The sequence below is a fragment of the Dermochelys coriacea genome, chromosome 1 (assembly GCF_009764565.3).
Source record: "Dermochelys coriacea isolate rDerCor1 chromosome 1, rDerCor1.pri.v4, whole genome shotgun sequence".
Taxonomy (NCBI): domain Eukaryota; kingdom Metazoa; phylum Chordata; order Testudines; family Dermochelyidae; genus Dermochelys; species Dermochelys coriacea.
In genome coordinates this window covers 165,322,123-165,349,519 of record NC_050068.2, presented here as the reverse complement: position 1 = coordinate 165,349,519, position 27,397 = coordinate 165,322,123, and the positions used below count along the sequence as shown (strand labels likewise).

Below are 27,397 nucleotides of genomic sequence, written 5' to 3'. Positions count from 1 at the left end.
TAGCATCAAGAGTTATCAGATAGAGTAAAATCCTGAAATGCACATACCACGTAAACTGCTGGTGGTTAAGAGAGCCCGTGCTTTATCTGCTAAATCACTATTTAGGGTATTCCCCAATAACAAAACATCAATGGCCTCCTGCTTGGAGCTATCAAAAAAGTTATTTTGAATTGTTCTGGTCACAGAACGAGCACCATCCTTCAGCTTTCCAGCCTGTTAGGGAGGAAGATTATAAATATTTTACACTGGAAATAACTCCTAAAACACTGGCAATATTCATTCACATATTTTGAAATTTCAATTTCTAATTTTTACCATTAGGGAGTTGATTTACTTTAAATGCTAAAATAACTCCAACTTCCGAGTTTACCGTAATGTCTGCATTATGTAATTTTTTCCTTCTGCAAAAGTCACACAACAATTCTGAGACGTCAAAGCACATTTAAAAACCAAATTATTCCAGTAAAAGAGGGGAGAAAAATATTAGTTTTACCTAAGTTCTTTGTCTTCAAAATAAATTCACACAGTGCAATGTTTAGACCATGGGATGGAATTTTGGGCTTTTCCCCAAATAATAGGAGATGAACAAGCACATGAAACCAAAGCATTCTTATAAATACCGTATATTTACATAGGAATATGCTTTAAAAACTATAGTGCTATGAGAATATATTCTGAAATATGTATGCATGTATGCATTCACAATTAATGTTATGAAATATCTATGTTTAACTATGGGGCTGTTTAATTGCAGCAGACACATTTGCCCCAGGCTGGAGCCTGAACATCTACATCACAATTAAACAGCGCCAATTAAATAGCCCAAGCCCGAGTCAGCTGACATGAGAGGATGATATAGTCACGTCATGCATGCCTGACATTTCATCCAGTGGTGTATGCACAGTCAGTACTGCATGTAGACTATACTACTTTATGGATGTTGCATGGGATTATATTCTCTACAGAACTGTAAATTTATGGCTTGAATTATTTGCAAAGGACACTTCAGAGCATACTATACTTAAAAACAAAGTTTTAAGAAAGCTCAAAATCATCCCACTATTTAGGTCTGTGGAGCCTAATACAGAATGGCAAAAGAAGCTATTCTGTTGTCAAGGTTAAAAGGAAGTGAACTGGCACCATGGTTTTTAAAAACTTATGGATGAAGTGTTCTTGTGGTAAAGTTGTTTCACTATTTTACCATAACTTTTTTTTTTTAAAAAAAATAATAAGAGGCTGTTTCCTTTCTATCAGACAATGTACAGAATGTATGACACGATCAAAAAAAACACTCACCGTTCACATTTCAGGCAATTAATTGAAAGGAACCCAGAGAAAGCAAGAGAAAGAGTAGTTAAGGTGTTAGATTTAAATGAATATAATAGTCCTTAAAGTGAGATTCTTCTATCTATAGTATATTTATACATTTCAATTTAAAGGTAGAATCTTTTCACATCTTAAATGTGTTTTTTTTTAAACTTTTAAGCACTCTTGGACCTTGAAGAATCAAAATTACATACAAATGACAACTATACAGATTACAAACAAGCTTTGAGAAATCAGGATAGAAACCTACCAGCAATATTGTTATGTATATTAACAACACACCACTGAAGCAGATGATAGTTCACGCAGGATTGAGATGTGTTACCAAAAATAATGTCATATATTGCAGTGCTTTGTGAGTATTACTGTTTCTTTTAGAACAGATGGACCTTTACCAGGCAGAATGAGCTGTACCTGAACAAACAGTACTTTTGAACTAGAAAAGAAGGTAACGTTGTACAAGGAATATTTATAACTTGCAAACAGGAACAAGATATAGTATGCCTATACAGAAACCAGCAAAGTGAATGAAATGCTAAATAATCAGAAACATGACAGAGAAGCATTAATTTAATTGAACAAACAAACATATAAGGCCTAAGGAGAAAAAAGTCAGGAAACAGGGAGAAACCCTTAAGTTTCCAGGGTCTGGGTCACACTGCTAGCACAGAAAATAGAATTAAAAATACTGGGCCAAATTCTACCCTCAGAGGAACCAAACAATTCCCAAATCAATGGGACTTGCATGTATCAATCTAAAAGGCAGAATCTGATCTATCAGTTAACTAATTTTTATGGAGCCGATTGCTATTGATAGCTACTTGTGCACAGGATTTCTGACATTATGGATTAACTGAAGTATGGTGGAAAAACAAAATAGTTAAATAAGGTCTAAATATTAATGACACAATGAAGATAGAAATGCAGATCTGAGAGACTTCAAAGAAGAGTATTCTTGTACATGAAGAATTGCATGAGAGTGAAAAAGGACACATTGGAGGAATTAAGAGAGGGGTATAACCGTTATGATTTAACATTTGCATTATATATCACCTGATAAGAAAAAGAAAGAAAAAACATTTGTGAAAAGAAAAAAATAGCATTAGGTGATTTGAACAACTTGTGTATTAACTGGGACAAAATAGGCTGAAGAAATAAAATGAACCATACGCGGGGAAACAGCACAGAATTGTACATTACAAGACAAAGAAAACTAGAAAAGGAACTGTTTGGTTGTTTTTTTCCCCCCCGGTAACCAGAAAACTAGAAAAGGTACAGCTGAAGGAACACAAACTATGATCTAGTCAAATTAACATGGTGAATAGAAGAAATAAGACAAGACCAACCAGAGTAAACGCAAGAATTATTACTTTATTTCACAATATGTTCAACTGAAAGTCGATATGTTGGATGAAATTAATGCAATTGAAGGAAAGGGCCCAGAGAAGAAACAAAACTATGCAAAGAAACTAGTGTGGATTGAACATATATCTTCTGACGCTGCAATGTGAATTGACCTGGGCGTCTTCTCTAAGCCTCTCCACTCTCTAAAGAGAGTACTAACCAGGAATAGGGGGAAAATTCAAACTGAGAAAGATGTTACTGAAACATTATGTGTTTGTTAAGTAGGACTTATTTTTTATTTTAATTCAATTTTATCTTTTTTTGATTACACCATTCCTTTTTACAAAAGTACATTTAAAAAAGGAAAACCCTCACAGTAATTGCATTTATGGTAAAAAGAAACACTCATTTGAAATACTGCTAAAATGTTTATTATTAAAAAGTGCTTTTACCTTAGCCTTTCCTTCAAGAGCTCCAGTTCCTGCATATATTTTACTGACAGAATCACCATTCACAGACCACATGGACCGGAAAACTTCCTGGAAGCGAGTAACCAACTGAGGCTTCTCAGCTAACCCTAAAACCTCCAGTTGCTTTGTTAGCATCTGCAACAGTTCAAGAGAAGGCTCATGAAGTGAATACATTAAAATATATATTGTCAAATTCTCCCTTTAAAAAAAATGCATTTACTTTAACTCTGCATTCAGGAGAAAATGACACTATATCATGTTAAACTCTTTCACAGCAGCATAATATACATTAAAAAAAGTCAAACCAGAAATAGCTAGTTAGATATAGGTGGTCTTTCAATGTTTTAATCTAAAAATGTCATGGTAATATCATAACCTTATCTTTTATTTCCAGGTGATAAATTCTGCATTAGTATCCAAATGGAGTTTACTCTACATTCTTCCTATCAGAGCCACAGCCACAGAGTATCACTGACCTTTCCTAACAGAATGCAATGGATGTAGAGCTCTGTGATACTAAAATGAGTAAGACAGCAATGTCTTTTGTAGTTCACTTTATCTTCCCTCAAATTTCTACTAAGAGTCAAAAAGCAAACTTCAAATCACTATTCTTACAGTCACTGTAGGCAGGATGTTAATTTATCAAGCAAGCTTTATAAGTTACGGTTGCACTAGTTTAAAACCGTAAGCGTCAGACATATATGTCCCACAGGCAGATCTAGCTCCTAGGATCTTTCCGTCTAGACAGCCTTTTCAAAGGTGTCACCTGCCAGGTATAGCTGAAAAGATCTGGGAAGGATCTGGAGATAAAGTGGGAGGAGATCTGCCTGACTGGGCCCTAGCAGCAATTTTTATAGACACCACTGCCACCTCCACAATGCCACACACAAAAGTTCAGAGGAACAGATATTTCCTTTGCTGTCCAATCCCTGATATAATCACTGAACCCTACTGCAACAGACTCAGCTGGATATCTACTTCCTCTTGTACCCAGCTGCTGTTATCCAATCCCAGGTTTGGGGAAACAGCTTCTTTTATGTTCTCTCTCCTCACTCGCTGCCTATTCCAAAAAGGAGGAGGGGGGACATTTTCCAAATTGTGGAGGAGAAAGAACTTATGGAGATAGGAAAAGGAGGTGGGGGAAGGAGCTTGAGAAAAGGGAGTAGAGAAAAATTCCCAAAGAAGCAGGGAGAGCAACAAATGGGGTAGGACAAATCCTCAGGAGAAGGGAGAGAATTATGCCAACTCTTGCAATTTTATCGTGAGTCTCATGACATCTGGTATTTTTATACAAGTCCCAGTTTCTGGAGTCTTGCAATCACATGGGAATTTCTTTCATTAAAAAAAAGAAAGGAAAAGAAAGATTCTAGCCCTTATGGTTATGGATACAAGCTTGAAAACAAACATTAAATGTTCAAAAAAACAGACGGCAAATAACATTTTAAAAAAAAAATCTTGTGATTTTTAAAGTAATCATGATTTTTGAATACCTGGGGTTGGCAATGCTGTGAAGGATGCAAATAGAAAAGAGATTTGGGGAAGAATCCTAAAGTGGTATGGTTAGGGTGAAGAGAGAAGAGAAATGTCCAAAGTGGGGCAGGGGTTGGAGAAAAGGGAGGAAAAAAAACTACAATGTGGCTATGGAAACACAGTGTGAACTAGACGTAAGCTAATTGGAAGAGAAAAACAGGCTTCCTACATGCACTATCTTTTAAAATTTTCCTTAAATAAAGATTTTTTTTAAAAGTATTTCATTTAAATACAATTAAAGAGGCTCATTCAACAGTTGGAGAAGACTGAAAAATATGCCATTTGCTGGTGAGCTTTATATTCCCAGCTCATGAATTTTAACTGAAAAGGTAATGTGGCCCTCACCACAGAATGAGTTGGACATTTCTGCTAAAATGAAATTAGTGACTTTACTCCAGATTTACACTGGTACAAGAAAACAAAATGTAGACCTGTAAATATAAAATTGCTATATATTTTGATTCAAGTGAGTATCAGGTGTCTGTTTTCTACAAAACAGACAACTGAAATGCATATAAAACGTGAGAAATGATTATTCCATACAGTTCTTCCTTGCTCACCCAGCTGGACTACTTCAGAACCTGAGTATCCGTCTACATGAACTGTCAAGCTCAAAACTATGATGGACACAGATTTAGGATCAAAAAGGATCTTCTTTAAGGTTACAATCTCTGTATCTTTTCCATGACAAGATCAATATGTGATAGATATATGGATGAACGAATACTTAAAGTAATCAAATTCTTTTTTACAGTACACAGTGTGAATTAAGTCATACAGAAAGAGAAGAATTCCAAAACTAACCAAGATTAATATATATTAATAACAGACCCCAACTGGCATGTTTTTCCCTTTATTTCTCAGAATTCTATAACATGAAAATTGTAATAATTCCCTGCAGTACAGGCAGCTGAAACACTACAAAACCTTAGATCTTTCAAGCTTTGGTTAGATCCACCATCTACCTATGGATGGGACACGTTAACAGTGAAAAAAACAAAAAAATCTGATAAAGTTTCAATTCAGTGGACTATTTGACTAGAACATCATTGTACAGGCAAACTACTATAATCAAAGCTCTATTATTTGGCAGACAATTTGACTTAAATTTTGCTTCAAAGTCACTGGATTCCACAGCTTTCCATTGAAAATTCTGCAGAAGTTTCATATAAATGTTAAAATTGGAGGGCTTTATTAAATTAGAAGAAAAAATAAATATCTTAAGTACATTGTTTATTTTTATATTAATTTAGTTTCAGTGTCCACACATTTCTATTTTTAAATATGCTGCAGGTTTTCATGTTTAGGTTTCAGAATTAACCATTTATTAAGATGAGTGGAGCACGGCAAATCTCTCAAAACTATCGTTTCAGGCTGTCTACAAACTCAAGCATCACTGCATCAGTTTACATTCAGTTCATATTGTCAAGCTTTGCTTTATAACCTTGAACACGAGAAACTTTTTTTTTTCCTTAAATATTAAAGCTGATATCCTGGAGCACAATTTTACAGAAAAGACTGAATTCTAGAGTGAATTCAGAACCACAGATCTGAGGCCAGGGTGGATAAAAATCAACCAATTATTTAAAAAAAAAAATTTAAAATCATTTTTTTTTAATTTAAAATCGGATTTTTTTGATAAAATGCTTGTTGAGGAAAAAACCTAACTAAAGATAATTTTAATTAAGATACATTATAGCTCAAAGATATCTCATCATGGAATAGGGATTATAAATTCTAATTCTATAGTATGAGACAATATATTCATGTAATGTTTAAGAAAAGTTTTGTAAATGAGTTCCAATAGTTCATGGTTTACGGACCCAATCTTATGTGGTTCCAGGGGCTTCTGTATAGATTATTTAGGTCAATATTTCTATCTACCCAATGGGACTCAGTGCTAAGTCTAGAAGATACCATCAGAGATGCTTAGTTTTGCAGTTCTCAAACTGTGGATTTGTGTCTCCAGAGATAACATGCTTGTTAACAGCAAAAAAGACTTCAACCCTATTGTCCCGCTGCAAATTTGTGGACACATAGTCTCTTACCTCTCTCTAAAATTGCAAAGTTTCAAAAAGTTCAGTGAATAGAAGATTGTTGGGAGTGGAATAGATCTGGACAAGGAGAAGAAGTCTGAAGATAAATGTGAGAAGGGAGGGACAGGCAGTAGAAACAAAAGTGAACTGTTTGAGCACCATATTCCAGAAGTCTTGAGGTCTTTCTGAATGTAGCCTTCTTTGATTTGATATCTACCATACAATTCTCTCACTAGAAGGGAAAACCTATAATAGCAGCAGGCCGTAAAAGCGATCCAGTTTGGGTCTCATCTCTCTGAGTTGTGAAGAATATGTATTAAGGTTATAACAACCAACAAGAATGCACTTTTATGTAGAAATCCATGATTAAATCGAGTCTTCCTGACTAGTGATTTAAATCAAATCCACCCTGCTGGGGGCCCAACCATAACATTCTCTATGTAATCCACAACTCATGGATTAATGATGTTTTCCTTGACAGCAGTACTGGTAACCATTTAGGACAGTAGCATGTGCACCAAAGACCTTTATCCACAGCTTTCAGAGTAGCAGCCGTGTTAGTCTGTATTCGCAAAAAAGAAAAGGAGTACTTGTGGCACCTTAGAGACTAACCAATTTATTTGAGCATAAGCTTTCGTGAGCTACAGCTCATTTCATCGGATGCATTATCCACAGCGCTTACTATAAGTTCAATTTGAGGAATCTTAGTTGAACTCACAGCAAGTGCTATGGGTAATAAAGTGGTTTTGTGCAGGACTGTTGCGGTACTCCTCCTTTGGAATTGCAAGCCTGAAACGGAAAGGAAAAACAGATGGACATACAAAGAAAGAGGAATACATCAATGGTAGTGGTCCAAAATATACTTTCCTTAAAACTGGTATACCACAATTTTTGTACTAAGAATTGTGAGCTACCAAGATATGTTAGCCCACTGAACTACAGGGCCATGCTACAAATCAGATTTTTAACTCATAACTTGAGCATATTGTAATTAATCTTGCCTATTGACAATTATGGCAATTTTATCATTCAAGTATTACAGAAGCATCAGAATCAATCAGTGGTTACAAGTTCTACATCAAGAAATCTACATTATTTTCCTACCTCTAAGCCAAAGAAAGCCTGCACACTGTTTGTTCTATCCAGACAGTCCAAGCAGTTTGTCCTGATAGTACCACTTTGATATCTGTGCCAAGTACAACAAAATAAAGAGAAACACTGAAATAACTCAGTAAGACAAAGAACATCAAAGGACACCAAGGTCTTAAAGAGACGAGTAAATCAAGGCACTGTAATTGCAACGTTATTGTTATAAAAATACATGTATAATGTTGGCAGCTATAGCTCCACCAACAGTAACAAGACTGACATCTCTTTAGACAAGAGCAATTTATCTCCAGCAAATAAAACAGTCTTCCTTCAATTTTTTGGTGTGGTTCTTGTTTTTTTGAAGTGTAATGCTGGAATGAACTCTCTTTCTAGACAACCCAGGAAATACAACATGCATTTTCTAAGTATTTCAGGGGTATTCACTTCTAGTTAAAACAAAACAAATGTTAGAAAACAAAGCATTAGGAAAGTGCCCTGATTTGCTGAAATTAAAGTAAGACTGTAGTAAACTGTAAATGTAATAAAACTGCATCCAATACATTATTTCAACATTATCTTTGGGAAAAAAACAACTATTGAAATCTGGTTGACACAATAAAAGAATAAAGAAAAATGAAGTGACTTATTGTTTATATTAGATTAATAATTTACCTACTGAGAAGAGATAAAACAAATAGGATGAATAGATTTTAAAAAGTTATAGCAAAACTTAAAAAAATATTTTGTATACCTACTGCAAGTCATAACTTAACATGTCTTAGCTCTGTTGTACTCCCTTAACTATTAAGAAGCTGACAAATACAGAAGGTATTTTTAAAAAAATGTGTGTTGTCCATCATTTTGTTTATCTTTAATAAAGCTTAAAACAACTAATATTTTGGTAAAAATGGAAAAATGTGTCTTAGGAAACAACTGAATATTTATAATCCTCCAAGAACAAACATCTCTAAATCGGGTTTTATTTTGTTTTCCATCTCCTAATTATGCTAGAATGGACACTTATTGTAACAATATATATTTACTTCTACTGTAGTAAACAAAAAAAGACTGCACCGGTCAAAATAAAGAGGGTTGTAGTAAATCTAATTTGACAAGACAGAAACAGAAAGAAAAAAAACAGGGCTGTTTGTTTTTCCAAGAGGACAACGTAATAAATCATTTTTACCCGCACATCACAATTAAAACAGACTTCTAATTCTAGTTCTCTCAATGGCAAAATTATAGTTTTTTTAAAAAGAAACTCTCAAACTGATATGGCTTTAAGATTATAAGATATTAAAATGTGATCGTGTGTTGGAGTAGATTTTAGGATATTTTATTATTCAGTAGAAAAAAAAAGTCAATTTTTGTGGACAGCCCTCCGCAACCACATGGGAAATCCAGTCTCAGAAACAATTTAAGGGAATTAGTTCCATTGGCAAACAGCTGTCAGCCATTAAGTCTAAGTGCTATGCTCCATCACCAAAGATAATTTAAACAGTGTTAGTACCAGGAACAGGGAAAACTGGTTCTGCTTTCCCTGTCAAAAGTTACTTCCTTATCCTAAAAAGGAACAAGGACTATTGCATTAAATAAGCCAAAATGATTGAGTTCAAAACAAAGACTTGAATCTAAAGTAAGCCTCCATTAATACCGGTATGAATTTAGTATCACCCTGGACATTTAGAAACTATTCAGAAACAAGAAAACTGGCATACATTTACATATAAACACAAAATAACTGGTTCATATTTCAGTTTTAGGTCACCATCCTAGATAAATAAAAGCAGTGTCTTCACACAAACAACCAGAAATATTTTTCTTCTATATTTGTGGCTAAAAGTGAAAAATTAAATTACGATCATATTCTGATTGTAGGAAAGTTACAGAAGTCATATAGTCAAACCTTTGAACTTCCTTTCCATCGAAATAAAAAAATCCACATTCTAAGAATTTTTGGACTTGAGGTTTAAGCACGCTGTGTAGTTTTTCTGCCTTTCCGCCTTTAACCATTTGATGATAGTCAAAGTTCACCATTTTGATATCAATAGCATGTTCAGAGGCTTTCAAGTGGCTCTGATATCAGGAAAGAGAGAGGAAAAAGTATAAATATACCAAGCAACAAACAGGGTGTTGGATTAGTATAAGCCAAATATGCCACCTATGTTAAGAAAGTTATTAACTCCATTTGTTCAGTATCTTTATCATTATCACTTTTTCTAATAAAATGAGACACTATTATATACTAACCCAAATCATTCTAATAAAATATAAACCAAGACTCTAAATTATTAGAACTGAATTTTTGTTTTTTAATTTCCAAAACCAGAATCAGATTTACATTCTACCTTCTACTTTAACATCATTAAAGCAGTGTAAGTATTGCAGCTTCTTCCACAAGTTAAGGTATTAGTAAGCTCATCAACCACGGCAGGGAAAATATCCATATGTTGACAAGTTGTCTGGTTTTAGAATTGAGGTTTGCAAACAGTGGCCCGTGGACCAGTGACAGTCTGTGTGAGGAGCTGGTTGGTCACATAATGCCTACTCTCCTTGTTTTCAGCTGTTAAATTACATTTTAAAAAAATCCAGCTAAAGTAGGGTAACTGGTGTCCTAATATTATTTTTGCATGTAAACAGTTGCTGTAGTTGCCACATGTTATGTGATCACAAAAAGATGGGGAGGAAGCCTGCAGGATTGCAAATGTGAAAGTGAGTCCAAGAGATGCACCCATGTGACCCATACTGAAAAAGTTTGAGATCCTAGGCCACAGACTGTTTCTTTGCAGCTTAATTCTACACATATCTTATTTGTGATCTTAAATTGCCAATCTGCTCTGAAAAGTGACTTTGTATAAATGGCATTGAGGGGGAGTTCCATGTTTCTGTCTCAATGCCTTTGAGCAAATTTGCTCTTTACAAGTAAAACAATGGTGATTTTTTTGTTTGTTTGTTTGTTTTTTTTAAACATACCAAACTGAAAATTCGTCCTAAAATCTGAAAGTCATCCTGGGTTCTTTCCTGCCCACACACTACCACTAAAGAATAAAAGAGTCTGCAAACTAAATTGTGATCTCAGTCACATTTGGACAACTCTACTGTTCTAATGGAGTTTAGAAGTTTAACCAAAAGCAAATTTTAACTTTGCCATTGGAACTTAGTTAATAATATTAGCCAAGAACATGCAGTGGAAGTCAAAAAAGAAAACAGAATGTTAGGAACCATTAGGAAAGGGATAGATAATAAGACAGAAAATATCATAATGCCACTATATAAATCCAGGGCACACCCATCCCTTGTATACTGTATGTAGTTCTGGTCCCGCATCTCAAAAATGATACATTGTAATTGGAAAAAGTACAGAGAAGGGCAACAAAAGTCATTAGGAGTATGGAACAGCTTCTATATGAGGAGAGACTAAAGAGACTGGGATTGTTCAGCTTGGAAAAGAGACGACTAAGTTGTCTGTGTGAAGTTGTTCAGAAGTCTGGAATGTTAAAAGTCGTGCTCATTAAGTAGTCAAAGATAAATGCAATTTTTTCAGAAGTGAAAATACACTTGCAACACTTTTAACTAAAAATGTCCATTTTTAGATCACAGCTGGTGACAATATACCAGTTAAATGGGACATCATTTCCAGCACTATTAATATGCAAGTCCAGTGGTAGAAGTAGTGAACGAATACTATAGTTGTCATCTTATGTAAATAATGGCTTTTATCAGAAGAAAATTTGTGTTTCCTTTTTAAACTTATTCAAAATTCAATGCCTATTATTCTTAAATCAATATAAATGTATCCTGATAATACTGGGGAACAAACAAAAAAGAAGCAATAGACATTTAAATGAAGAGCATCTGTAGCTAGGAGAAGCCTAGGTAGAATAAAAAAAAAGACTAGCAAAATTCTTCTTATGTAGGGTATCTACAACAACTGAGTCCAAGAAAACATTTTCCCACAGCACACTACTGAGGTGGACTTCAAAGTTTTATGCTGCTCGCTGAAACGTGGCATTGATACTGTTAAATAGACTAAACTAAACATTTTTCTGTTCCACTAAAGCAGCTCCTACATTCCTTACAATTCTCTCTAAGAGTACTATGTAAAAAATGATGATCAAAATAAACTTTACACTGTATTAACAGCAACCTATATTAAAATTAGATTAAAAAAACAACTCAACTGACATTTACAATGAAATAAAATTCTCTGTGCCCCAGACACACAATACTATCATCTTCAGCTTAGTTTTCTTTCTATTGGAATTTCTTTCTTGGTATTATTTTAAGGTTAAATATATTTCATAGATATAACTGAGCATCTTACAGGTGATTTTACAGTCTAAATTGGTAATAAGTTAATTTGTAAATAAATTATTTAAGTAATTATAGAGATAATTACGGAAATTAAAATTATCTCTGCTGTGAAAAAAAGATAATATGAGAGAATCTGGACTGATATTACAGTCTATTCTCTAATTAATTGGAATCCAGGAGAATCTTTATTCAACTATATAACTCAGCAGCAAGAAATCTTGAGACTGGACAGTTACAATCAAAATGCTGGTCTTCTGAATAAGTGTTAAAAGTTTAAATTTCAATTAAACTATGAAATTATTTTTAAGCCTCAAGTGATGTAGTCATTTGAAGTTCAAGAAGTCCTTTTCTTGATAGCCTAAAAATATATCCAGGAATTACTAGAGCAGTATTTTGGGAAAAAAATTGTTTACTTGAAGCACACTCAGTATTAAATACCAAAATGTCTGTTGCCTATATACTAACATTAGAATGCAGAAGTTATTTCCTTTAGACATAAACAAGTATTAAGGGAAGATAATTTACAATTTCTTATCAACAGGCTGCCATACTGCTGTTATAATTTTTTAAAAGAATGCTTATTTTGGCTAACATGCTCAGACATATTGATTGTCATTAAAACTATTTTAAAATACTATTGTATTGTATTGTAAATTCATTGTATATATCCTAAGAAATGCCTCTGTGAGCTTTTAGGATCCTGAACTGAGCAAAATAGGAACAGATTTATTTTAACAATAAGCAGTTACTCTACTGTATAATACATCTGTTTTATTCTCTAATGACTATTTAACACCCGCATAAGGCATAAGCCAATTCAGAGAACATACAGGGCATGCGATGATCATAATATTTACCTGGAAGGCTTTGCTAAGCATGTGCTCCCCTTCTTTTGCCCCAAGTAAATTTACAATAATTTGCTTGCCATATACATTTTTAAGTGTTCGGAAATGCCTGTTAACAGAAGAAAAAAAATCCTTACTCACCTTTTGGCTAGTAACAAGGTAATATAAATCATCATCTTGTCTTAATCAACCCCTTCTGAATGAAGGTCTAGAGTACAGTGTACATTTATTATGGCAGCCATTTTATTAGAATTTATCTCACGAAAGTGATCCAGCCCCTTGATACCAAGTGACAATTGACTGCTATTTATGTAGTTCAATGGTAGCAAATATTCTACTTAAGAGGAAACATTTGGTCAATACCAAGAAGTTACATGGGGTTTAACCAAGCATTGTTATATACAAGTATGAAATGAAATTCTAAACTCCAATTTTAATATAGAAGTTGCCAAATAAAGATTACAAGATGAACTGTTAAGCACAGGAGTAGCCCACTGAACTTCAAAAGGACTACTCACATGCTTTGCTGAATTACAGCTTTAAATCAGTCAAACTACCTGATCAGAACAGCATATTAAGAAAAATGCAAGCCACTATTTCACCTGTCAAAAGCCGGTGCATTTGCTTCAAATCCCCTTGACATTCTGACACGATGGGATCCCACCTTTGACAAGAAGAGTACGTTTAATTACATACATGAGTGTGTGTGTGTGTGTGTTCGGCTATCTGCTCTCCAAAATCCTTTTTAATCCTATTTCTGTCATACATCATTATTCCTTCCATAATATGTGCTTCTTTCTATTGGTTCATTAATGTTTGTTTTCTGAAGAACACCTTTTTGACGCAACCTCTTGAACCTTGTCATGTAACTACACATCTAGCTTTTTTGTTTAGGGATACACAAACCTTCTGTGACTGTTATGGTATGCTTATGTAGCTGCCATGCTGCATCTAAGGATTTTTAAATGTCCTCATTTTTTATTTTAGTGTCACAGTACTAGATTTTCGTACAGTTCCTCTCCCAAAGAGGTTGGACTTAATTACTTAGTGTCTCACCCATAGTTACTCCTTGAACAGACTCCTTTGTATTATTTAGGACTAAAACCAAGAGTAGCCTCTCTGCTTGTGTGCTCCAGAACAACCTGTTCCAAGAAGCAATCATGTTAAAAATCAAAGAATTCAAAACTTCTAGGCCAAAAGAAACTAAACATTAGAGATAGTGTGCTCAGGTCCCGTAAGAAGTAGTGTCTTCAACAATATCTACAGTCAGTCAAGAAGCAAAAGTCTCTCCCCGAAGAAGAGTTTCATCCAGAGCTCAGCCAAAAAGATAACAGTGCAACAGGGCCTAAACCCCTATCTTAACTACTTACCTGCAGACCAGGCTGCTCCCAAAATAATGGGACAGATCCACGAATTTGTATGAAGGAAGACACACTGTCATCTAGGAATATCACCTGTTGAGAAAAAGCAGTAATTTTACTGGGGAATTGCAGAAACAAAGCAGTCTTTTTTGCATTATCTAAACACAGTGAATAAAATACATCTAAACATGTTGCATATGTCATAGTATAAGCAGGAGTAACAATATTTGTTATTTTCAAAAATTCATATTAAATGACCTATGTGTCTGATGCCTCGGAATGCACAACTTGAATAAAAAGTATTCAATAGTAAGAAGATGGACTATTCCACAGGGACAAGTTTAATGTGGTTTTAGAAAGAGGGTATTTTTCTTTTTAAATTAAATCTTGCTCCATGTTCTCATAAAAAGTGTTTCTCTGTAAAGATTTCTTTAAGACACCAAGGTGGAGTATATTTACAACTTTTTAATTTCACACCCACTTTTTAATATATATTTTGGTAACATTTATACAAAAAGCATACAGAAGACTTAAGTTTTCCATTTTATTTCTCTTACACACAATCCTATGTAAGAATCCTGGAAAAACAGACAAAAATATTTAACCTGATTATAGTAATTTAGTTTCTAGGAGCCACTTCACATTCATCTTTAAAACGTCCCATAAGGCTCTTCTAAAATTTGCGAAGAAGCTTTGATTTCTCTTTCAGTATTCAATATTCACTCTTGTTACATAACTGAATGTTTCCTTATTTCTGTACGTTCTTAGAACACAAGAGTTAAATTTTGGACTTATGATGGTTTAGTTACTTTATTTCCATTATGAGATGCATGTTTTTAAAATGACATTGTCAAGTAATGAGTTAAATTAACTCCAAGATTTCCTCGAAGTGTTAATATTTAGCCTTAGGTTAAAAGCAATACATTTCAAATGTTATAAAAATAAACTGTGATTTATCATCTAATAAGTAATATGGTTCAAGAAACTTGACTGCATACTGACCCCAATCCTGCACCTGGGTGTCAAAGTCAATGGGACTCTGGACAAGCAAGCACAGAGATTCACCCAGCTCTGAGCTACCAATATGTATACAACTGCAGGATCAGACTCTTCATAACAATGCAATCAAAAGTTTCTACCACAGAATAATCTATAATTTCATGAATTACAGTATAGTAATAGTTCCAAATTTGGGGCAAAATCCTCAGTGTAAATTGACTTCGCTTCATTGACTTCAAAGGAAGAACACCAACATACATTAGCTATGAATCTGGCCCACAATCTATTGCCTTGGAGCAAAAAGCCGTAAGTTGTTTACTATCATATTGAGTACAGACAGATGGGCAATATAGTTATAATAATATAGCATACCTGTTCTGTTTCAACAAAATTAGCAACATGACCATCATCATTTGTTCCCCGTACATTAAACCTGGTCCCAGCTCGTTCACAGCTTAGTCGTGAAATGAGGCAAGCCTTTGCCTGTTTGTGAGCTGCATAAATTGTTCTAATCTCTACTCCTCCACACATGAGACGCAATAACCAGTCATCACAGTTCACACCATAATGCTTAAGATGCAAATGCAGTGATTGGTTCCTATCAGAAATAGAAGGGACTCAAATTAATGACAATGAGAGAAAAATTAAAAATGGCTCATTTTGTTTAGGCAACTGTTGTCTTATTTCTGAAATTCTACACTTAGTATAAGGAATGTGAAGAGGAAAGCTTTCCATAACATGCACAACTCCTATTTAAACATACTTGACATAACAAAACCTTCTAGAAAGTAGCTTAGATGTCTGTAGGACAAAATTGTGCACAGTAAATTTTAATGAACATAAAAACTGACAACCCAGAATCTTCGGTTAATACTGCAGATTCTCCTATCCTTTCCTAGTAACGTGAAAACCATGGATTAGCAAGTAGAGTTTTCATGGTCATTCAGTCAGTCTCAGAGAAAATAAAACCAGAATGCCAACTGGGGGGCTATTTTGTGCGTCACGTGTGACCCATCAACTCATTTTATACAGGCCACCCAATAACCATTTGGTACATTGTTAACCATGACAGAATTTGGACTGGCTACAAACTGAAAAATCTGTGTGTACTCCTTTAACAATTTCTTGGGACAGTTTCCCACCCCCAAAAAACTTATTTTAAAACTGTGGAACATGTTACCATGTCAGAGATTCTGTAATGAAAGAATAATTCAACAGGCTTCTAGGAGTGTCATCAGTATTTGGGGCATCTCAGTTTTGTTCAAATGTTGTTCACTTAAACTAACAGTGCTTGTTTTCTTTGAAGCACCCTATGGCATTGTCAGTTTACCACCAGTTAGTCAACACTACAGCCTAATGATGAAATTCATTGATCGAAACAATGGGATAGGTGATTATGAAGTGTAATCCAGGTTGTTAAACTACTGGTTATGGGATTTTGTAATAGGTATGCAAGTCAAAAATTATAACTTTGGTGTTATTACTGTGTAATGTATGAAGTATAAAACTAAAGGAGTAACAAAAAATGAATTCACTTAGTCATACTCCAGGTAATGTTTAGTGTTAACTACAGGTAACAAAAACATAATGTAATTATAGTAGTAAATGTCTTATAAGCAATAGTATAGACACTATAAGAATTCTCATATAACAAAATATCTAAAGTAGTATTTTAAATTACTAATATGACAGTCACAATGATAATAGCAGCATTAATTCAAACAACTTTTCTAAATACTGAAGCAGGGTTTGTTTAAGTGGGGATAGGGGACAAGAGGAGAGAAAAGGTAAAGAGGGGTAATAATGCAGAGTGCTGACATGTTGTACCATCACATTCACAATGTTCTAAAATTAAGTACAACTCAAATGAAAAAAGCATAAACTAAACTACATAGGTCTGTGAGCCAACAGGAAGCACTTTAAAAAAAATAAATTGTCAGTATCTGGTAAATAAGATTATAGTTTGCAGCTAGTGTTTGGCTTTTTTACTCCTTTGGAGTGAGAGATTCACTTATGAAAAAAGAGAAAGTTTATTGAATAGCAAAAAAAGATACGGTCAGTAAGAGAGATGGTTCTCAGAATATTTTATTGTAACCACAAATAATTTCTTAAGAACTTTTCTCTTAACACTCAATGCATTAGTGGTTTATTTTAAGTTTAGTTGTTTATTTTAATAGTGTCTCCATTGTTTTTCAAAATACATACCTGACCTTTAGCAAGCATTTCAGAGAAATTTACAAGTATTTGTTAATGAAACTTCAAAAATTCTGTGGGTTGGGTATGTATTATTTTGCAATACAGTACAAAGATATGCTCTGTTGAAATAGGAGATTGGGAACGTAAACAACATTTTTCTTTGGGGAATCTGACAGATGGATTTTATATACAAAACTCTTGGCAAGATTAAAATGTGTATACAGAATAGTATTTTTTAAAATTGACTTTTAGTGTTTAGTTTTCTGGATATGCAAATCTGGGTCATTTAATCTATTTCACATTGTAACTAGTGATTTATTGGCTAGTTACTGAAGGCACAAAAAGCAGGCGATTTAAATAAATTAAAGAAAGTTAAGGATGCACAGAAAATTTAAAGCCAAGATGATTTGAATAGTATCAACTACTATGATGGTCCTCTAGCATGGTGATCTTAAGCCTTAAATTACTAGCCTATTCATATAGGCTAAGCCAATTTCCTGGAGTATTGGCACGCAAAGATAAGAATTCTACGGGAATTTGTGTGTGGAGACATTCCTGGCCTGACCCATCTCCCCAAAGCCCAGATTCCCCCCCACCCCATGTTTTGTATGCTTGACCTCATACTACAGCTCTACCTTGTCACCCCTCTATCCCCAGTTTCCAAGAAGGAGTGGCAAAGGGTTGGACAGAACTGACACAAAAACAGAGCTGCTCTCGGCTCAAGGTGCCACATCAGTAGAAAAGTTACAGCAGGTGGGAAACAAGTAGCTTTTCACCTCTTCTAATATGCATGCACATCAATGGGGCAGTGTTGAGTCTTTCAGTAGCTGTAGGAGGGTTACCTATATTCATGCAGCATAAGAAATGGAAGAAAGGCAGGCTAAAGGCAGGGGAGAAGAGAAACTGAAGCAGAACCTCACCTAAGAATCATAACAACAAGTATACTAACCTTCAAAAATTCTAAGATTTACTCTTAAGAGTTGTAATACTGTCCATAATTTATCATTGGCACTAATTGACCCATTTGTTTGCAATCTCAGCAGAAACGAAAGCAATAGTACTTGTTTTTATCAAGAATTACATATATAAAAAGCCACATACATTTTATTTAAAACTACCTTCTACAAAGAAGAACACAATGTAGTAAACTGTGTAATAAAGAGCTGCAAACGAAGAGTGAAAGCAACATGTAGTTTCCAAACAACAGAGGGAATATCACAGTTTTAGAAACAGTGCTCAGAAGTAAGAAATGCCCTTTGGAATCTCCCATTCAATAACAGTTTTTGATAGAAAAGCAATGATACATTTTACAGAGGTTCAATCAGTTTCTTCAGGCAACACAAAAAGCAAAATGTTACATCATTGTAACAAGCGTTTTGATCAAAGTACAGTATTGTGAGTTTTCACAACTTGATCTTTTAGTGAAGATGACATCCCAAACTGTGTCTGATTTTTACTATAGAAAACGTTCAAACTCACTTTTATAGGAGTCTGAAATAAAACAACATGGAATTATATATGAGCCCATTTTAACAATCAAGATTTGCAGGACAGAGTCAATGATCAAAACTTGCCATAGATCGACATGTACACGCGTACTTTACATGCATTATATTATGTCAGGCCTGGCAAAATGCATTATCAACTCACCAGAAAAATCTATTGTCAGTGGTGTGTTCTTGCATGCTACGGTGAGCATTAAGACTAAGATCTAAACTGACCCCAGTAGCAGACCATGCAAAATAAAAATTCCCTGAGTTCAAAACTTTGCGCACTTCTGAAATACGATCTTCATCTGAATGGTCACTTCGTAATGATATGAATTCAGTGGAAATAACTCGAAAAACTTCAGATTCTTGAATCTTTCCCACAGACATACATCCTGTGACTAGAACCAGATAATGTAACAAAGTGTCTCCTGTAAAACCAGAAATATAGTTGAGTGATGAATTCTAATTACAAATATTTTAAAAGATAACTAGTGATTTTCAGCCTTTTCCCCCATCCTAAACTCAATTTACCATTTCAATATAGCCAATGGTTACATCCACCAAGCTTAGTTCCATAGCTCTGAAAAATTTATTTACTCTTAATTTTTAACCAAGGCAATTCCTTTTGGTATTCTGTTTTGCATGATTATTTTGACATAGCAATACGATAATTTTACAAGTCATAAAACAACTATACACAGTACTATATCTAGTTTTGGGTTAAGCATTAACTTTGTTCACTAAACAGTGAAAATTGAATTCAGAGGCAGTACAGTGAACCTTGCCGGGTAGGTGATGTTGGAAGACATTAGTGTTCTCTTCTTGAACAAGTATACACATGCACCCCTAATTTGTGAGCTCTCAACTTCCCCTATGGAAGTCAAGGGATTGCAAACTGGGGGAGGGTATTATTGAAAGCAAGAGGGTTTGTGAAAGTGGAAGTTATTTTTGTTTACTCTTTGTTTCTGGTAATACTCACAACATGCTAGGCACAGTACAAACACGAAAGGAGGCATAATGCTTGTCCTGAAGATGTTACACTGAGGTTTCTTACAGGGACAAAGAGGCTCTCTCCAAGTAATAATCAATCACTTTTTTCATTTTTTTTTTTTAAACTCACCCAGATTTAACCTTAATACACCTAAAAGTCCATATGCATCCATTACTTTGGAGTATGTGCTCTTGATTGCCTCTTTCTCTGCAGATGCTATAAAAAAAGAAGATAAAGTCACTATTCTAAAAAAACCCTTTTGACTTAACAATGTAGCTCTGAAAATAGTTCCACTCTGAACTGGAAATTTAAGAAAATAAAGCAATAATGCTTAAGGTATCTGAAGCTCTTAGAAAGTTACAACATTCAATTTTATCACTATTCCTAAGGACTCCTAACAGCATTTAGTGACATTTTAAAACAACAGCCACTCTGTCTTCTGGGGATTAAAATATATTTTACTTGTGTTGCTATGTGAAGATGAACAACATGCCTGCTATCTTTGCTAAGCTTTAGCAAGTCAGTGCTTAAAATAGCGCACGCTGCCAGATTTTAAGACTTACTTACAGAAAAGTCAACCTTGAACCAAGACACAAAGGGGGGGGGAATAGAACTAGTGAAGTACTATAGCTTTTCAGTTACTGCTGTTACTCAAGCACCAGACCAAAGCACCCTTTCCCATCCTATCACCTAGACAAACTGCTGCTGTTTTCTGATGACCTACAACAAAAAAAGCAGGAAGAAACAGAACTAGCACCAGTGGCAGAAAAAACAGGCCACTAGACTCAAGACAATGAATTTCTTCAAAAATACACCACCGTCACTTCACTGCCATCGAAGCAGCAGTCACACCCTGAAGAAGTTTCAAACCCACTCAACCCCATAAATCACAGAAACAAAGGGATGGAAGGGACCTTGAGAGGTCATCTAGTCCAGACCCCTCCCCGAGATAGGACAAAGTATACCTACACCATCTCTGACAGATGTCTAACCTGTTCTTTAAAAATCTCTAATCACCGGGATTCCAGAACCTCCCTTGATAAGCTATTCCAGTACTTAACTGTAGTTAGAAAATTTTTCCTAATAGGTAACCTAAATCTCCCATGCTGCAGATTAAGCTGATTACTTCTTGTCCTGCCTTCAGTGGACATGGAGAACAATTCATCACTGTCCTCTTTATAACATCCCTTACCATATTTGAAGACTTACCTTGTTCTTCTCTCAAGACTAAACATACCTAGTTTTTTTTAACCTTTTCTCATAGATCAGTGTTCTAAACCTTTTATCATTTCTGTTGCTCTCCTCTGGACTCTCTCCAATTTGGCCACATCCTTCTTAAAGAGTGGTGCCCAAAATTGGACACACTACTTCAGCTGAGGCCTCACCAGTGCCAAGTAGAGTGGAACAATTACCTCCTGTGTCTTACATATGACACTCCGGTTAATACACCCCAGAATATTACCTTTTTTGCTACTGCTTCAAATTGCTGACTCAGTCGATCTGTGGTCCACTGCCATCCTCAGATTCTTTTTAGCTAGACTGATGCCTAACTAGTTAGTCCTGATTTTGTATTTGTGCATTTGATTTTTCTTTCAAGTGTAGTACTTTGCACTTGTCTTTACTGAATTTCATCTTGTTGATTTCAGATTTGTCAAGGTAGTTTTGAATTTTAATCTTGTGCTCCAAAGTGTTTGTAACCCCCTCCCCCCGAGCTTTGTGTCATTCGCAGGTTACATAAGCATTCTTTCTACACCATTATCCAGACTATTGTCCTTATTTTGCTGCTCTCACACTTTCCTTAGAAGCATGAAATCCATCATTTAACGATAGTTTTCATCCAAATTGCATCCTACGTTCAGTTTTGCAATCAATTCCTCCCCGTTAGCCAGAATCAAGTGTAAAATGACTGTCCCCCTGGTTATTCCTCTACCTTCTGATACAAAAAGTTGTCCCTAAAAAAGTCAAAGAATGTATCGGAGACTTTGTGTTTTGCAGCATTTCCTAACCAACAGATGTCTGGGTAGTTAGAGTCCCCCATTGCTACCAGGTCTCTTATTTGGGATATTTCTATTATTTGTTTTAGAAATGCCTCATCCACCTTCTCCTGATTTGGTAGGCTATGGTAGACCCTTACCATCATGCCACCTATGTTTTCCACCCTCATCCCCCTTTCATCTTCACCCAGAGACTTTCAACTGGTTTGCCTCTCACCTCCTTCTGGACCTCAAAACAAGTTTATATAATTCTACACACTGTATGGACTACCCCAAATTGAAGGGGGGGGGGGGAAGAGATAGCTGAGTGGTTTGAGCATTGGCCTGCTAAACCCAGGGTTGTGAGTTCAATCTTTGAGGGAGCCATTTAGGAATCTGGGGAAAAAATTGGGGATTGGTCCTGCTTTGAGCAGGGGGTTGAATTAGATGACCTCCTGAGGTCCCTTCCAACCCTGATATTCTATGATTCTATAAAGGGATGTAAGTAGGAAATAGCACGGAGCAGTAAACTTCAACTGTGCTGGAAGGACCCTGTGGTAGTTGCTTCATATAGGATCTTGGGCTGGGACCCAGTTGAGAGGGAGGGCCGGGGTCCCCTTACCACATCCCCTTAAGGGCTGAAGCCCAATGCAAGTGGACACTAGAAGATTCCTGGCCAAAGATCAGGAACCAGGAAGCACAATCGCCTGGTCAGGGAACCAAGGGGCTGGATATCATGTGTGCTAAGCAATAGGCCACTGGGCCCACAGAACAGCCTATTACAGTTTACAAATACACAACTTATTTCCATGCAATTTGTTGGGCATGGAGAGGATTAAAGAGGTCTATAGTAAATTAGGTAAGCAGCATTATATTTCTGTAGCAAAGTTTGTAGCAAGGGGCTGACAGTTTCTGAAGATAGATACTTTGGGGGCCTTAAAAAGTGTAACTCTTACTCTTGCATCTAGTTCATTTAGGACCAAGTACTGTTCCTGTTTAAGTCAATGGCAAAACTCACAGTATTACTACCTCAAAAGGTTTAAAAAATTACATGTGGAACTACAAAAAATCATGAGAGCTTTAATAATTTTAGGGTTCATTTTGTGCATCTTCATGTTTTTGAGCCTTTAGGATTTATGTTTTCAAGCTTGTCTTTGTAATTATGAGGACTAGAAACACTTTTGTTTTTGAATTACAGCAGAGATTCTTATATAATTAAGTGACTCAAGGAGCTGAGGCTTTAGAAAAAATGTCACTAGAGTTGGCAACATTACTCCTCTTCAATGGGAGCAGGATGGGTTTCATTAAGGAATACATCTGCAGGTTATCTTTAATGCTTTGCTTAAAAGAGTGAAATAACAGATTGAGCAATTTGGAGCGTAGCTTGTATCTTCACTCTTAATCTAATTAGGCATGATTTTTAGTTTCACTTTCATAGTTTAGTACATTGTGGTGGTATTATTCATTGCTGAGATATTTAAAGGATAGAACAGCCCACACACATTTCAAGATTGTGGGGAGGAGGAATGAGTTAAATAGCAAAAAGATCTCAATGCAGTAATAAAAAAATAAAATAAAAAAACGCCAAATATTTTCAGGTCCTAGCCATTATATTTTAATACTGAAAACCAGTAAAAACACTGAGTTCTGAATAAAGATACATCAGAGACAAGTGCATAAAAAGATACCTGTTTGAATAATACCACTTCAAGTTTACAGTTCATTAATCTGGAAAATTTAAATTATTTCAAATACTGCGCACTACAGTGGAAACAAAACCACAATCAGACAAGTGATTATGCAGATCAACCACATGGTTTTTACTTTATATTATCACAATCAACAAAAACCATCTCTTCAGCAATTTTGATTTCTTGGTCTAGTTGTCTGATTACATGATGAAACATACAGACCACCAAAACTACTTTTATTGTTAAATGCCTTATCCTCTGCATTGTATCTAAGCAAATTTGAATGGCTGGTTGAAAAGTGTATATCACATGGATTCTTTTAAAGTTAGAACACATACCTTAAATAAAAAGGAATTTATATAAAATGTTTAAGATAATACAAATACGCTAAAACATTATGACAAATATAATCTAAGTAGAAAACCATAAGAAAATATTAAGAAATGCTGCACATTTTGTATCTAAGGAATTATAAACAAACTTTTATATTGTGTTATTTCAAACCTAACACAGGATCATGTAATACTGCACCATAATCAGTCTTGGAAGGGATTAGATTTTAATTGGTAAATGTCAGTTTCATGGTACACATACAAACCAACAGAAATAAAAATTTCCACCAATGCCAATCAAAATTTACAGATAGGCAAAATAAGAAAAATGCTGTTTGAGAATTCAGAGTTTGATTTAATGTTGTTTATTTTGTATATTGGGACATGACAATTCAACATTCGACATTCAATTTGTATGTGTATAAAATTTTAACTTTAACATCTACGATCATTAAATATTCTGACCCCCCCCAGTTTTGCGCACCTGTGAAAATTTAAAATTGAAAAAAATGCTTAAAAGCAAACATTGATATCCATCAAAATTATTAAAAAAAAATAAAAATTGAATTCTGCCAAACCTAACCATAATGAATGGGGAAAGATTGAAGTTCGGTATACAAACTTAATTGTCATTTTCTGACTGGGGAGTTTAGCTATGCAACCTTAATTCTTAATATAATTTTCCATCCCTCTGGATTTTAGTATCTTTCATACAGCCTGTACTTAAAATGCTTTGTACAGTAAAAAAAGCAAACTCTGTATATGGTATAAAGTTAGAGAAAACAATGGTGCAGAGACATCGTACAGTGAAGAAGAGAAAAGCATTCACAAAAAGGTTTTAAAGGCGATACAATGATAGATTGTGCATAATTCTTAGAATTACCATAATATATGTAAGGAATAGCTTAAGACAAATAACTGGAAAGAGACGGGAAGAGTAATTACCACTACATATTAGCATTTTATTCAATTAAAAAACCCACAATTGAGAAAGCTATACACAGTTCCACACTTACTACTGATTTGTTTTTGTTTTAAGCTCTTTTCATTAGACAAAAACAGCAGGAAAAACAGGAGCAAAGATGAAACGGACCAAAGGATCTTACTCAAGCAAATATTACCAAATTTTGAATTAAATTTATATAAAATGAGCAAGAGATTCTAACTTTAAGCACCAATCCCAAGCAGACCAACATCAGAACCCATTAACTAACTCAAGGGTGGCCAACCTGAGCCTGAGAAGGAGCCAGAATTTACCAATGTACATTGCCAAAGAGCCATAATAATAGGTCAGCAGCCCCCCATCCGCTCCCCAACATCTCCCGCCTGCCAGCAGCCCCCACCAATCAGCGCCTACTCCCCCCGCCCCCCAAAATCAATCAGCTGTTTCATGTGTGCAGGAGGCTATGGGGGGGGGGAAGAGGGGAGAAGCGAGGGCATGCAAGGCTCAGGGGAAGGGGCCGGGGCCATGGAGGAAGAGGTGGAGCGGGGACAGGGCTTGGGACAGAGCAGGGGGTTGAGCAGCGAGCATCCCCCAGCACTGGAAAGTTAGCATCTATAGCTCCAGCCCCGGAATCAGTGCCTAGGTAAGGAGCTGCATATTAACCTCTGAAGAGCCGCATGTGGCTCTGGAGCCACAGGTTGGCCACCCCTGAACTAACTGATTTAGGAGCTCTTTAAAATGAGCTATCAAAATCATACGAAAAAATATATTTATGTCATCCATAACTTCGCAGTGCATAGACTCATCACCTGTATTACTTATTTAATTCATCCCTCAAAGAAACATTTTTCTTCTTTCTGAATAGTTACACTTAAGTCCGAGGGGGAAAATCCATTAATGCTAAGTATTTCTCTTCCTCTTGGCTGCATCTATAATTTAATCCCTCTAAACTGTAGATACAAAATGAATCTGGATTCATGAAGCTGCCAGATATAGATTTTGAATCTGAAGTTATTTTCTTTAAGTTATCACTGTTTCATTAGCTCACTGGTTCTGATTAAATAATACTAAATAGTTTTGTTTGATTCCTAGGAATTTGAAATTATATCTCAATTTAAGAACTAACCCCATCTTTCTTCCTCATGTTTTGTACAGTGTACAACACAGATCTGAGCCCTTCCCTCCAAAAATAAAACTGCATGACTAGTTACTTAGCAGACCTACTGGAATTTTCTATTCTTCTTCCCTTCCTGACTAACAGAACATCTGTTGGGAAAATAAAATCTCTAGAAGTCATCTATAATTATTATCCTGTTTATGGTGCAAATGCTTTGTCAAAAAGAAGCGTTTTGCAGCATATTGTGAAGAGTATCAATTAGTCAGATATCTTCCAGAAAATCATTCTACAGGTGAACCCTCTTAACTAAGAATGTTTTATCTTTCAAGCTCTTTGTCCTGGGCTTTGCAAGCAGCTCTGTCCAAGGAAAGTGTAGCTGTCACGACTAGCCATGAATAGAGATGGTCACTGAAGTTGCTGGATCAAAATCTTTTGAAGCTTTGGAGGTAAGCCTTGAACTGAAAACAGAAGAGAACTAGAATCCAATTCCAGACCTCAACTTTCATTTTTTATTCTCTCTTTTGAAGGCTTCTTCTTATCCACAAGTCAGCAGTGCCTCAAAATGTATATTTTTTTATTTTTTCAGAAATAGCAGCAATTGTGCTCTCTTTATGTTTGGGGGAAGTTATGGAATGCACTACTGCTCCAAATCTCCAGTCACAAGTAAGGAAATAAGCAAAAGCTCTCCATTCCAATCCAGAAGCCTCCAGATGTTCCACACACCATGCAAGCAAGGGAAACAGAAGAAAGATGGGTGGGTGAGATTCTGTGGCCTGCGCTGTGCAGGAGGTCGGACTAGATGATCAGAATGGTCCCTTCTGGCCTTAGTATCTATGAATCTAGAAGAACATTGCAAGAGTGTCTACAGAAAAGCTGCCTAAACAGCTGGAAAGTGTAGCTGAAACAACTAGCAGGTGTAGCCAAACAAAAGCACATTCCCATTTAAATCCAATACAGCATCAGCTCAAACTACAGAAAGCACACACTATACTTTTGCTGGGTGCTACTGACAAAGTAACTTTTTGTAGAATTCATAGCAGACAGCACTGCAGAATAAACTGTAGAAAAGGATTTTTCCCTCATAATCCCAAATTATGATGCATTAAACATGAATACATGGTTGTGGCTTGGATTTAAAATGCACAGCAATAGGAAATGAAGTTTTATGTTCTCTACAACTCCATTAATAACCATAACTCTTGGGCATATGTAGTGTCAATGACTGCCTACCTCGGGTGTAGAGTACCCAAAGGTGGCACGTGAGCTGATTTTCAGGGGCACTCACACTGCCTAGGTCCTGGCCATCAGTCCGGGAGGCTCTGCATTTTAATTTACTTTTAAATGAAGCTT

General features: G+C 35.5%; 1 protein-coding gene across 22 annotated transcripts in view; it reads right to left on the bottom strand.

Annotated features, from left to right (window-relative positions):
• Positions 1 to 27,397, bottom strand: part of SYNJ1 (synaptojanin 1) — a 108,526-nt gene that overhangs the window by 73,572 nt on the left and 7,557 nt on the right. For 18 of the 22 annotated variants that reach the window (XM_038398956.2, XM_038398964.2, XM_043508644.1 and 15 more), the window contains exons 3-12: positions 20,121 to 20,207; positions 19,161 to 19,428; positions 15,687 to 15,912; positions 14,325 to 14,408; positions 13,557 to 13,618; positions 12,967 to 13,063; positions 9,702 to 9,871; positions 7,811 to 7,892; positions 3,123 to 3,275; positions 48 to 213 (exon numbers count right to left, since the gene is read on the bottom strand). In XM_038398956.2, coding sequence (XP_038254884.1) covers positions 48 to 213; positions 3,123 to 3,275; positions 7,811 to 7,892; positions 9,702 to 9,871; positions 12,967 to 13,063; positions 13,557 to 13,618; positions 14,325 to 14,408; positions 15,687 to 15,912; positions 19,161 to 19,428; positions 20,121 to 20,207 — 1,395 coding nt within the window. Of the gene's footprint in view, positions 1 to 47; positions 214 to 3,122; positions 3,276 to 7,810; positions 7,893 to 9,701; positions 9,872 to 11,088; positions 11,938 to 12,966; positions 13,064 to 13,556; positions 13,619 to 14,324; positions 14,409 to 15,686; positions 15,913 to 19,160; positions 19,429 to 20,120; positions 20,208 to 27,397 lie in introns of those variants that run through there. The other 4 variants (XM_038398985.2, XM_038398899.2, XM_038398974.2 and 1 more) reach the window with 3 other exon arrangements.